This window comes from Gymnoscopelus microlampas (assembly GCF_963454915.1).
Source record: "Gymnoscopelus microlampas genome assembly, chromosome: 20".
NCBI lineage: Eukaryota > Metazoa > Chordata > Actinopteri > Myctophiformes > Myctophidae > Gymnoscopelus > Gymnoscopelus microlampas.
The window spans coordinates 35,683,508-35,698,014 of record NC_139957.1 but is presented as its reverse complement, the minus strand read 5'-3'; the positions used below and the strand labels follow the sequence as shown (position 1 = coordinate 35,698,014).

The 14,507-nt window shown below is 43.6% G+C and overlaps 1 protein-coding gene across 3 annotated transcripts in view; it reads right to left on the bottom strand.

The window, feature by feature from the left end:
- Positions 1-6,410: 6,410 nt before the first annotated feature.
- Positions 6,411-14,507, bottom strand: part of LOC311035917 (uncharacterized protein) — a 43,032-nt gene continuing 34,935 nt past the window's right edge. For 2 of the 3 annotated variants that reach the window (XM_084044412.1, XM_084044413.1), the window contains exons 7-8: positions 9,910-14,505; positions 6,411-7,647 (exon numbers count right to left, since the gene is read on the bottom strand). In XM_084044412.1, coding sequence (XP_083900538.1) covers positions 7,595-7,647; positions 9,910-14,505 — 4,649 coding nt within the window. In that variant the 3' untranslated portion in view covers positions 6,411-7,594. The remainder of the gene's footprint in view (positions 7,648-9,909; positions 14,506-14,507) is intronic. The other variant, XR_014599807.1, reaches the window with a different exon arrangement.

Below are 14,507 nucleotides of genomic sequence, written 5' to 3'. Positions count from 1 at the left end.
TCCATGCTCAGAGCCTTGGTCCTGCCGACTAACGCCAAATGTAGCAGGGCTATGTAAAGCAATGACTACACCACCCACACATATAGGAGTGAGGGATCCTTTAAACACATTAACCATATATAGATATATAGGACTGAACAAGGTAAGGTTCCCCAGGAAGGTATGGGTTCAGAATTAACAGAACCAGAGGCTGATGTATCAAATGTGTCAAGTTTATTCAACAGTTGGTACAAAAATAAGTCAGGTTAAAATACAGAAAGGAAGAAAGCGGTTAGTATTAGAGTTCTGCAAAAGGGACTAAACTCAAGAGGCAAAGGGGCAATAAGGGTAAGGGCTTCGGGGCCTACTTGGGCCTCTAAACTAAATATACAGAAATTAAACAAATCAAATCCAAATAACGCCAAACCAAAAGAAAATAAAGTAAATAAGTAACCAAAAGCAAATCAGCAAATAAGCAAATCAAAACAAACTACAAATAAGCAAAACCAAAATCATGCAATGCTACTTAATGGCCCAGTATAGCTCTGTCCTCAGTCAACCCTATTGCACTCAGTCTAAATAGTAAATATATATATGGCACGGTGGGAAAAACAGTGATATTAGTTCAGCTCCTACAAAAATCAAACAATAAAACATTAGACCAACCCTCCAACAATTCATCCCAATTCATCAATTCATTAGGCTCCTATAGCAAGATGACAAAATACAGCAAAACAACAAACATACCCAAATAGTCAATATATGCTCATGGCTCCAATTGATAAAGGCCTGCACAGCCACAGGGTACTGCTGCTCAAAGGACCTGGAGGCTTCTGGAAGTACAGATATATATTAGTATAATTAACAACAGGCCTAATATTGTCAGCCTATCTAAACTCTTATATATATATACTATTGTTACAATGAGTTATAAAACGTTGTCATTTGTTTCAAATTGTCTTACCGAGAATTAGTCTGTACCCCTCATGCCTCCAGGTCTCTCTCACAAACACTCAAACCAGGCTTCTGGCTAGACAGGAGGCCACAAACCTGGCCACCCCTCTTTATCCATTTTCGTTAAAGGGCCAGTGCTACATAAAGTTAGCATGGTCCTCCCTTGATCCTTTTCAGAGCTGTGTTCCGTGCACGGAGCACTGCTGGCAATGAATGGTCCGTCACCTAAACTGTTCCCACCCGCGCGCACGCGACACACACACACACACACACACACACACACACACACACACACACACACACACACACACACACACACACACACACACACACACACACACACACACACACACACACACAGTGAGGTGGGAGGAGTGCAGTTCAGGAAGTGACCTCACCTAATTGTCATTGTTACCTTGGTGACTTGGTTACATAAAAGTTAAGATAGGTGTGATTTATTTTGCCATAACCACCACGTTTTACTGTGTGGAAACACCGGGGAGCTAAACCGCTCCCCGGCCCCACTGTACTGCATCCCCGTACACCAGGGGTAACAGAGTACATCGATGAGTATGTGCTTCAGTGTCTAGGCGAGACTTGAACCTGCTTTGGCCTTGTTAAGGTCGCCTAGGTGTCCACGCCAGAACTCGCTTGCCTATGGCACCTCCACACATTTCCACAGGTTTCTTTAGTGCTTTTAAGTGTGGTGTTTAAAACATGCTTCAGCTTAAAGAAGAACCTCTGTAACTCCCACTGTCCCTTCACTTCCTTAATTACTGCAACAAAATACACATCAAAATATGCAGTTAAAATGATTTAGTTTAGCTTAGATGTTTCAATGTTTATGGAAAAAATCCTCTGTTTTTTTTGTGATCAATCTATTCTGTTTGGCTGTTCTAGCAGTCACAACAATAGCTCACTGTGAAAAGACGCTTTCTGCATGTCAAAAAAGGTCCTGGGTTCAAGTCACACAAATACCAGTTCAACATTTTGAAGAATCTTGGCGTTTTAAACAAATCCTTATTATAGCCACCCAGCACAATCTTTTCAGATGGAGGTCTGCGGCCAATACGTATCAATTTTAGTAATAGTTTTAACTTTTGATGCCAGCTTTCTTCCACTACACAGGACTAGTATTATAGTATCCCTACTAAGGGACAATATACAAATGGTATACAGTGAAATGGATTCAAATTGAGGGTTTTTCATAAGCATTAAAGAAAAGCTCAGTGGCTCACTGAGTAATGGCACCTGCCTATGATATGGGAGGATGCAAGTTCAAGTCCATGTTCTGACAATGATCAAGGTGTACCCAACATCTTGCCAAATTTGGAACACTCTTTTTTTCCCTCCAAGTTATAAATATAAATATTTCTTATGGGGGCTGGCACTACATCTTTTGACATGGGCGTCCACGGCCATATACATATCAATTTGGAGGTCCTTATCATGAAGATGTTTGAGAACCACTGAGACTAAAGAGACAGCCATAGCTGAATCTACCTGGTAAGCAGAAAGTCACAGGTTCAAGTCCCACCCCAGTAATATGTTTGAGTGTCAAGGTGTGGGGAAAGGGACTTTAGATGCAGATGGCTTTGAACTATACAGTACATTAAAACACAAACATGTTGTAGAAAGTAAATGTTTACACCTATTAGCCTTAATTGCCTTAGTTATAGGATCTACACCATGAATTTAAAAAATAATATTTGATATCATATTGTTTATGTCCCTCAAATGTTTTTCAAAAGGTTTGAGCCTAAATCAAGCCTCTGATATACTCATTCCAACTAACTTCTCTCTGGCTTATAAAGCACTTTCACCTGCCTTGTCACATTGTCCTGTTTGGCACGGGGCGCTATTGAGCCAATTTGTATGCATGTTATCTCCTAGTTCTGTGTGGAAAAAGTAAAAAAAATATATAAGAAAATAAACTGAAAAACGGGAGGGATTGTACCCTGACGTGACATCACATCAGGGTGCAAATCAGTTTGGCCTGTTTTGAGACCAGTTTACAGAAAACCCCAGATTTGCTGTGAGAGCCTGAATGTTCAAACTGGGGTATTTTAGGGGATAGAAGACTTTGAATCATTATGTATTTAGCCCCCTTCCCGACAAGGTAGCATGACAAGGTTGGTCCCATTGGCAACCTGAGGTTGTCTAGAATCAAATGGTATCTCTATCTTAGGCCTACGTCTAAATTTGAGCGTTCCACAGTCTCCGAAAGACAGTCTTGCCGGCGTTCCAGCCAGCCATCCCTCAGGTCTCATAGGCGTAATAAAACATTGAAAAAAACACACTTTGGACCACTTTTTTTTCTTGGGATCATCAAAATCCCTATATTAGAGGTCCTATGGATGCCAAAAATCCAAACTAGAAAAAAGAATAATCAGTCGCACGTGGACTCCTCCTAGGGCCTCTACTATCACAGTTGCTTTGAAAACGGTAGAAAGCTGCTGCAGTTTTCCAACATGATGGGAGTGCTGGAGAACCCAGTACCCCCACCTGTCAGTCAGTCTGTGCCTCTTTCTTATATAATTTGACAATTTGGCCAATGTTTGACCAGTTTTTATAGTATAGTTTGTAGTTAGTATATCTTCACCTTAGACGCCTGGGATGATGCTTGGACGGCAGCGACCTTCAGAGCTTCAGCCCACCAACTGAATTTGGTTACAAAAAAAATGTACATATGATTAAGATTATATGCATGCTCTAATTTAGCATGCATCTAATAATGTTATTCTTTTGAAATCTACATTGTAGACTGTTTTATTGCTTTAGTTCTGTTTAATTACGTTTTAGGTGAAATTGTGTTATTTTAAGTGACAATGAAGGGGTTTTCTTTGTTTATTATATACATTTTATGTATTTATTTAGTTCCATGCGTTTGCATGCAATGTTTGCCTGTTTTACACTTGAGGATCACTTTGGAAATACAGTAAGTGTGTTAAGTGCTATCCTCAGGATTTTGTCTGTTTGAAATTGAATCCTATTATAAAATCAATCAATTCTTCAGAAAGACCCAGTTAGCTTATTGTATAGCTGTACAGTATTGTGAGCACACCTTATGTTATCCCCATTCATATTACCTTATTCCCAATTGCTATTATCCATCGATACTTATTAGCTGTGGTGGAAAAAGTATTCAAATGTTTTACAAATGTCTTACTAGTAAAAGTATCAATACTGCTTTGTAGAAATAGGCTACTCTGTTAGGGCACGGTCCCACCGCACTTTTATTTTACCTCTGGGGCGGAATCTGCCAATGCTTTGTCAATGCAAATTGACCATGGGACCATGCCCTTACAAGTAAGTAAGTCCGGAATTAAAAATGTACTTGGATAAAAGTACAAAAGTATTGGTATCAAAATATATTTAAAGTACAAAAGTGCTCATTATGCAGAATGTCCCATTTCACAAGTTTCAAATGTATAAAACATTTTTTGAAAATAGCAGATCTACAAGCTCACAATGCGTTGCATCACATCATGCGTTGCATCGCATCTGAATCTACAGATTGATGACACAACTGAGATTTAGGTTATTGTTTAAAACCATCTGTTAGGACATTGTTACTCTGCACCCAGATTTACACTTTCATTGAAAGCAAACAGAGAAATGTTTCGTTATAGCCTAGTAAGTAATGTCATTTAAAATGCATACCCTTTTTGTCATATGTTAATTTATTAGTTTCAGATGATCAAAATGTTTATTTTTTTAGTTTTAGGGATAACAAATTATGTAAATTGAATCCAACCACTTCCATTGCATGTATTCATTGCAGCAAACACCAATCAAGAATTAAATACAAAAACAGATAGCTGTTCTATAAGTACAAAGTATCATGGCATTGTACAACTTAAAGTTTAAACAGTACTGTAGTACGGCATTTTAAACTAAAGTATTGCATGACATCACTTTTTTTGTCATAGAATAGTATGAACTTTTTTTCAAAAAAGGTCATACTATTCGTATTGGCATAAAAACAATTACGTGGTTGGATTCAATTTACATAATTTGTTATCCCTGAGTCACTAGAATAGCTCAAGATAAAACAATGCAGTAGTATATTATACTATTGTGTCTGAATTAACAACAAGCTAAACTCCTCCAAGGAACAGGCCATCTGTTCATTGTGTGATTTGGTTGGCTGGATTTATAAAAAAATAGCCGATCACAATGCGTTGCGACGCATTGTGAGATTGTAGATCTGCTATTTTCAAAATATGTTTATACATCTGAAAACTTGAAATGAGACATTCTGCATGATGAGTACCTTCTACTTTTGGTACTTTAAGTACATTTTGATACTAATACTTTTGTACTTTTACTTCTGGACTTTTACTTGTAACAGAGTATTTCTAGATTGCAGTATTGATACTTTTACTTAAGTAAAAAAATTGAGTACTTTTTCCACCACTGAGTATGCATAATTATTTTCTCTTACAGGTAGTAGGTAAATAGGTGGGCAAGCACTGTATTTTAAAAACAATTCTCGAGCGTTTAATTAACGGTTTCCCTTCCAGCAAGTTACTAAATATAGTCTACAGGTCTACACCTAGTTGCCAGGTTTAAGTAGCCTAATAAAACTTATTAAGCCTACCCATTTACAGCATAAATACAGTTCAATTGACGGCATAATAAAAATGTAATTGAATCATTACCGAGGTGCTTAACAACATATTTACTTACGGACAGCCACATGGTTGACACAGAAGAAACAAACAAACAAACCATCAGAGGGGATTCCTGAGCCTGCATGTTCTTAATCAACCTAATTACATCCTGCTTGATGAAGTTAACATGTGACTACCACACAAGATAAGTGTAAGATTCAAACCAGGCCTTTCACATCAATGAGATGTTTTAGGGCACATTTGAGGTTGAAGGGAGAGGTGGCAAATCATTAGATGAAAATCTACAGTAGCCTACACAACACTCTCCCTGACAGAATGACTGAATCTATACATCCATGATCAGGGTTCGTTATGACACAACCAGGGGTGTAGTGCTACTTTAATAAGTGGGGAGCACATCTATGCCGCTTGTTTCCCTCTCCACCAAATCTCTTTGCCGAAAATAGCCGATCTACAAGCTCACAGCGGGTTGCAGCGAGACGCGTTGTGAGCTTGTAGATCGGCTATTTTGGGCCAAAGTTCCCCCCCAGAATATGGATGCAGTGGTTCAAGTGGTTGTGACCAGAACCGAAAGCCTAATTTTAGAAGTGCCCCACCCCACTTACCCACTACACCCCGCTGTAGTAATGGTAATTAATTTGGGCCCCGACATCTGAGATTCCTGTGGGGACTGATCATTTCGGGTGGGGGCTTATACCCTCGAGGCCCCCACGGTATCGGCGTCTATGCACCCCTGTATAAACAACTTATCTGAAATGTTAAATTACAGGGAAAATGAGAATTCATCTTGAAGAAAATATATACTGGTCTTTAGAAAGGACCAAATAAAAGACATTTTTCCTCATTGTGACAATTTTATTCTGTTCATAAATGTTCACTATACAATCATTTGATAACTTCTCAATCATTGAAATTAAACTGAAATATTTTGTAGTTCAAAAGCACAGAAGAATATCCCATTTGTGAGTAGCACTCCAGACAACAAAAATGTGCTGCAAAATCATGCGTGGTTTTGTTATAATGATTTGACATTTAAGAGTGCAGAACACAAATAGCATTGACTCATTTACAGAAACGTGTATGTATTGGTTGAGCTTCAATAGGAAGATTTTTAACCATTTAAGCCCATATACTTTGTTGTAACTCGTAAGATGAATAGTGAAAATAGCAGATCTACAATATCACAGGGCATTTCGATGTGAGGCGTTGTAGATCTGCTATTTTTGAACATTTCTTACAGAACATTGTAATGAAGACATACAATTATAATGCAACATTTGGCAGAATGGAAAACAAAATATCCCACAGGACAGAACGTAACAGAACATGAAAAATAACTTACAGTAAATATTATTGTAACAAATATAAATGGGTGAAACACCACCTTTGAGCGTACATAACAGAATTCCATAGTGCACGTCCATAATGATTGGATATATTAAATATAGGATACTCCATTATATTACAGACAAGCCCCTAAGTCTCCCATTTTATTAGATGTACTAACATTTTGCATTGAGCCAGAACTGTACCCTAGTGGTACAATCATTATATGACACTAGATGGCGGTATAACCCCATATCTTATGACGGAACTCTATGACCAGCAACAAGCGCCATGAAGCTAAAGCTTAGAAGACCCTCTGGCAAAGGAAATATATTTACTCTTATTTATTCATTCTTACTATAATACACAGAGTACTTGAGAAATTTGAGACCCACCCCGTTAACATCAAACTGAAAGGCTTTCTTTAAAAACACAGAGTTCTTCAAAATACCATCGGTGAAACATGAACGTCTTCCTTCCAACTCGCCTCAGAATGTCCTCTCACACATGCACCTCAGAATGTCCTCACACACATGCACCTCAGAATGTCCTCACACACATGCACCTCAGAATGTCCTCACACACATGCACCTCAGAATGTCCTCACACACATGCACTTTTCAACCTGCACTGATTTCAGTCTTTATATCGAGCCAGTTCCAGTTCCTCCTCACCACATACTTCTTCAGTCTTTCTGATCATGTTGACGATACCTGTCCTTCAACACTCCCATTTGGCTTCTCAGCGCAACCTTGAGTTGGAGAGACAACACTGAGATTAGTTCATAGGAATGGAACAACAAATACTGGTTCTCAACGTGGGGTTCGGGGACCACAAGGGGTCCAAATGGATGGTTACAGGTCTCCATCAGCAATTGACTGCACATGAAAACTCTGCCAATTATGATGCTTAAGTTACTGCGCCTTTCTAAGCCAAGTCCCTACAGTGTATTATAGTCCTATCACTGTATATTTGTATAGGTATTATTTCTTTATATTGTCAGTCTATTCTATGTCTTAACTTTCTTGCTTTAACTCATATACTGCCTAGAACGACTAAAACGACTTCTGTCCATAAGCCATGCCTGCCAAGAACGACTAAAACGACTTTTTTAAAAAATTAAAAAATTAAAAATATTTTTTTTAATTTTTTTTTTTTTTTTAGATTTTTTTTTTTTTTTTTTACCCAAAGACCAAGGAGATATGATTTTTCGAAGATATAGACTCCCATCCACTTCCTTGTTAACTTAAAACTTAAAAATGCTGTATCTCGGCTCCTGAGTACTTTTTTTTTTTCAATGAAAAATATGGCAGTGTTCAAACGCGGCCAGAAATAATTCTGGCAGTGAATGAGTTAATATGTCTTTTGTTATATGTAGCACAATCTGCGGGATAAGCCCCAACAACATTTCACTGCTTATACTTGTAGTCAGTGACAAATAAAAAATCTTGAGTCTTGTAACTCTAATTTAGATTGGGGTCCCAGAGATAAAAGATTATATCAAATGGGGGTCCATGGTCTAATGCTTATAAAACTGGGGGTTCTTTAAATTCAAAAGGTTGAGAACCACTGTATTAACCACTGACATGTATTAAACTAAATTGACTTTCCATACTGTTGTTTACACTTTCAACACACCAGAGCGTCATGCATGCAGGCTTAAGGTATGAGAGATGCGCCTAAAGGTCTGTGTTTTCGACACAAGGCGGTATGAGTTACTCAACTGCACAAGATTTCAACACCAGCCGAGTTCAGACACACGCATTCACCCAGGCTCTGTTTACTCTGTTAATCCAGAAATGTTTGAAATTGTTAAGTTTATACAAGTTTTATACGAATGCATGTGTGTTTACCAAGCATACAACTAGATACATAACACTTGGATTATACTGTGACTATATTATGTGAGAGGGTTTATAAATAGATTATTTTAATATATAAACATAGTTTTGCTGTAATTAAAAAGGTAGGGTATGTGATATTTTCTGGTTTAAACAAACGTTTTTTTTGATACAAAGTAAAGCTCTATATTGTGATAGTAATCATTGCTAGAGTGTTTGTTCAGTAACAGGGGTCTCCCTATCTCTCCAGCCATTTAATAAACAGAAAATACATTTTCAGGTGGGTTGCCAATTTATCACCTTAAATTTTATAGTGTTCCAGTTCCAATTGTTTTTATTTGTGTCATCACTTCTAATTTCACTTGTTTAATCTGTATCCTGTGCGAGTTCTCTGTCTTAAAGTTAGTATCCCAACCTCCTGAAAATGAATTTCCAGTTTTTGGTATTAAAGAGCTGGAGAGACAGGGAGACCCCTGTTACTGAACAATAGCAATAGTCTATATATACAGTAGCAATGATTAGTTACTATCAGAATATAGAACTATTTAAAACTTATTTTAACAAAAATAAATATCACTTACTCTTAAACAATCTTACTTAAACTTTATAAATTTCAATTAAGGATTTTCTCAGTTTTTGGATTCTTCATTCACTGTGAAGGCATGCAAGAAGACAAAAAAATCTACATGAATTCAAGGAACCATGGGGCAATTGCTAGGAAAATAATTTCGGGGCGACATATTCCTTTAACCATCCACAAAAGACTGACATTCTTTCTCCTCACAGAGTGAATGGAACGCCCATGTATCACTCATCACAAATGATGCCACTTATGGTGGCATAAGTGGCATCAGTGTGTAGTGATGAAGTGACAAAATAGCTAAAAAATATGTTGTCTGTGAGGAGTAAGAGCATCAGTAACACATGAAATATGTCGTATGCTGTTGTGGACAGTTAAAATGTTTTGTTGTGTTAAAACAAACAAAAACTTAAAATGTTGTTAACTGACTGCAATTGGCACTGTTCGTGTCTGACAAGCTGCTAAACTTCTGGGACAAGTCTGGGTCATACCTTCAAACACTTCAATCTTCAATCACTTAACAAATACCTCATACCACCTTTTGTCAAAAAAGCCCAACTACAGTACATCCCTTAAATGATCAGTCTCTTACCCTCTATGCTCTCTAGTTGTGTGTCCTGTCCCGCAGTCTTCAATTGCTCCGTCTCCTCGTTGCTTTCCATGTCTTTGGCTTTTGCTTTGGGTTTCTTTGCCACAGGCGGAGGCACCTTGTTGACACCAGTCTTATGTGAGTCTGCTTCCTTGGCTGCCTTTGATACAGAGGAAAGCTCAGCAGCTAGGTTCTGTTGGAAGTTAGCTTGGGCCTCTGGTGATGAGGTGGTCTCAATCACCACCTTCTTGGTGCTCTTGGAGAAGATAAAGCTGGCAGTGCTGGAGGGAGACTTGTGGATGTCTCCGCCTCGTGGTGATTTAGGGGACTGTAGGCTGAGATGGGAGGACGGGCCACCTTTGGTTCTAGCAGCTGTCCTCAGGCGAATAGCCTCCTGTAGGTTCATGGAGGGAGAGGTGGCCATGGCTGGAGGTGACTTGTTTGTAGGGGAGGTGACAGTGGACAAGGAGGTGGAAGGGACCACAGTGGATAAGGAAATGGGAGGGACCACAGTGGATGAGGAGGTGGGAGGCACCAAAGTGGATGAGGAGGTGGGAGGGACTACAGTGGCCGAGGAGGTGGGAGGCACCACAGTGGGCTCGGATTTGTCAGCAGCTGGCAGAGAGGCCATGATTAGCGACCTCCTGATGGGTTTCTGAGGAGCCTCTCCACTAGCAGACGGGGTTGGAACCCTGGGCTGCTGGACTCGCATGGTGACCTCAGGCTGAGCCTGATCCTGGTCCTGAGCTGTGGGTGGCTCAGGACTCAGCTTGACCATCTGCAGAGGAGAGGGTGTTACGAGGGGAGAGGGGGCTTCTTCTGGGGCAGGAGGAGAAGTCTGGCTTTGGGATTGTTGCTCTTGGCTCCGGTTCTCTGGCTGGTCTTTAACGTTGGCTGGGGCCTGTTCAGGTAGGGCTGGAGGCAAGGGAATGTTCTCAGGTGTATCTATGGCAGGTTGAAGGTCCACTTGTGGTGAGTTTGGCAGTGAAGGTGGTGGAGGCATCTCCTGAGCAGGTGATGGAAGGCCAGCATCAACAGTAGGAGGTGAAGGTGCAGGCGGGGCCTCTGAGGCAGGTGGTGGTGGCGGTGGAATGGTCTGGGGTGCAGAAAGAATACTCTCAGGTGGAGGAGAAACAGTGTCAGGTTGAGGAGGAATCATTTCGGGCGGCTGATTAACCTCCTGGACTAAAGGAAGTGGTTCTGACTCAGATGGAGGAAGAGCAGGGTGGTGCTCTAGGGGTGGTGCAGAACTTTGGGCCATAGAGATTACTCTCTCTGAGGGTGGCGGAGGTGGATTACTTTGGGGCTCTGGGGGTGGTGGAATACTTTGGGGTGGAGAGAGTACACTCTCTGGGGGTGGAGTACTTTGGGGCGGAGAGAGTTTGCTCTCTGGGGGTGTTGGAGTACTTTGTGCCGGAGAGATTATACTGTCTGGGGGTGGTGGAGGTGGATTACTTTGGGGCTCTGGGGGTGGTGGAATACTTTGGGGTGGAGATAGTACACTCTCTGGGGGTGGTGGAGTACTTTGGGGCGGAGAGAGTTTGCTCTCTGGGGGTGGTGGAGTACTTTGTGCCGGAGAGATTATACTGTCTGGGGGTGGTGGAGGTGGATTACTTTGGGGTGGAGAGATTACACTGTCTGGGGGTGGTGGACTACTTTGAGGCGGAGATAGTTTGCTCTCTGGGGGTGGTGGAGTACTTTGTGCCGGAGAGATTATACTTTCTCGGGGTGGTGGAATACTTTGGGGCGGAGAGATTACACTGTCTGGGGGTGGTGGAATACTTTGGGGTGGACAGAGTACACTCTCTGGGGGTGGAGGAGGTGCATTACTTTTGGGCAGAGAGAGTTTGCTCTTTGGGGGCGGTGGAGGTGGATTGCTTTTGGGCGGAGAGAGTTTGCTCTCTGGTGGTGGTGGAGTACTTTGGGGCGGAGAGAGTACACGCTCTAGGGGTGGTGGAGGTGGATTACTTTGGGGCATAGAGACTACACTCTCTGGCGAAGCAGCAGCCACTTGAGAATTTGGAGGAGCAACTTCCTTTGCAGGAGGAGAGGAGGAGAGGTTTTGAGCGGGTGGATCAGGAGCCGAATAAGGTGGCGGAGGAGGGATGCTCTGGGGAGGAGGAGGGATTCCCTGGGATGTGGGTGGCACTGGCTGGTCCTGGCCCACCACAGGACAGGTTGTACTGTCCTCCTCACTGGGCTTTACTGATGAAACCTCAGTGGACTCTGCTGACGTAAGGGGAGTGGTCTGCTCTACAGGCACTTCAGCTGGGGCTACAAAGGCAATCACAGCCAGCCCCTCCTCAGTTAATAACGGTGGCGGTGGGAGGGGAAAATCCATCTCATCGTGCCCCGTCACAAGAGTGTCAGTAGCTTGTACGATCGGTGGGGGAGGTGGGGGCCAAGAGGACTCCGTTGTGGGGGACAGCGTAGGTTCTAGTGTCGGGGCGAGGGCAGCATCGTGAGTGGTGGCAGGTATGGCTTGTTTTGTAGGTGGCAGGGGAGGATGGTGTGCCGGAGGGGGGGACGGAGATGGGGAGACCCGCGTTAATGTTATGACAGCTAATGTATCCATTTTAGTCTTTACCCCCGTAACAGCAGGTTGAGTCTGTGTTTCAGTTTTTCTCGTTTCCTGTTGTGTTGCTTCTAACAGGTCAGGTTTCTGCGGGACCTTCACTGACGTCCCATTTACTTTCTCATCTTTCTCTGTGACTTTTCCATTTCCTTTCATCTCCACAGACTTAAGCACTCGATTCAGTCTTTCACTGAGCTCTTTTTGTACCTCTGTGTTCAACCGATCACTTCCTGGACTTTTCCTTTCTGACACGTTGGGCGTTCCATTACTCGATTCCACCGGAACAATCTGACTTGACTCCTGTTTTCTTTCTGCCGACAAGTTCTTCACAGACGCCTCTCTGGACACAGAAGGTGACTGCCTCTGCTGTCTCCTATCCTTGGGGTTCTTCCTCACAATCTCGTGTGTGTTATTTGGGGCGGGAGGTCCCAGCAGCAATTCGAAGGTGCGTTCGTTGTGGGCCCACACCTCTGGGGGAGGTGGGGGAGGCGCATGGATCTTGGGTGGGGGTGGGATATTGAAGAGCTCTCTCAGGGCCTTGACTGACGGGCTGGCAGTGGCCGTGTTGGATGAGGGGTCGGGCTGTGGTTGGGAAGCCTCAGGGGGATTTGTGCTCTCAGGCGCTCCTGGCTGTGTGAGAGGGGACGGGGCCTTGACCACAGGGGCGGACGACGACCCCGGGAATAAACTCTGAAGCTTGGCCAGGATGCCTTTCTTGTGTTTTGGGGAGGAGCCGTGTGTCTGCTTGGAGGATTTGGTGGGCGTGCCACCTTGGCTGGAGTAGCCACTGGAGGGAGAGACCGTTTTCTCTAGCCCATTCACCTGAGGTGGCTGCGGCTTCTCAGGTGAAGAACTGTTTTCACCCACCGGTTTCTCAGTCTTTACCGTCTCTGGTGTTTGAGGCTGTGTTTTGGGGGGACTGAAGGACACAGAGCCTGTGGAGTCATCCAGAGAGCTGGTGTCTGCAGTGTACCCAGGGCTATCTGTGGCCCTGGAGGACATGGGAGAGGGTCCAGCCTCCTTCATGTCTCCAGACTCGGTTTCCTCACCTTCTCCAGCGGATGCAGAACTGCTCTGAGGAGAGGAATCTGTCACAATCACTCTAGCCTCCGCCAGATCCCGTGACCGTCGTTTCATCTTGTTGTGAAGGGAGTAGGATCGGCTCGGAGGAGGTGGAGCTCTCTTGGACTTCATTACAGAGAGGCTGCGTACGAAGGAGCCATCCTTTTTAACCTCCTCAACTTTGTTCTTTGGCTTACCGTTGGAGGTGGCTCTAGAGGCCTGGCTGACAGAGGAGTTAAGACTCACTTTGTCCTCCTTAGGAGAGCCATCCTTGGACGAACCCTCGGCGTCTCCCTCCTGTGATCTCCCCTGATGTTGGTGGGCAGTGCTGTTGCTAGAGATGGTGGAGGAGTCGGACACCAGCGTCTCCGAGGACCCCGAGTGGCTCCACCCGGAGCTGTCAGACATGGGGGGTCTGTGGCGCGACGCAGAGGAGAGCGTGGACGCTCTGCCGGAGGAAGCTCTGGAGGATGCACGGGAAGATGCTGGGCTGGCTAAAAGCAGGCTGCTTTTACTGACGGTGCGGAGGCTGCTGCGGCTTCGCCCGCGGCTGATCATCACCACCTCAACGGCGGGCGGCAGCACGGCGTTGGGGATAATTTTGGACAGGTAGGTGGCCTGGGGAGACATGGACATAACAGGGCTGGGTGGTTGCTGGAGGCTGTTGGCAGTGGTCATCCAGGGAACAGCTAGAGAATGAGGCCTCGCTGAGGCTGACAGCTGGGGGGCGAAGCGCTGCAGTAAAGCCAGGTCGTCCCTGTGACCAGTATGAGCAGAGCTCAACTGCTGAGTTTGATTCTCGCTGGGTGGCAGCAGGACCGCTGCCATGTGGGGGTCGACGGTGGCTCCCTCACCGGGCTCCACTACCTGGCGAGACCCATCAGTGGTCTCAACCGTTTCACCGTTTTGGAGTTGTTCCTCATCCAGCACTCGAGTGATGGTCCAGCCTATTCTATCCAACCCT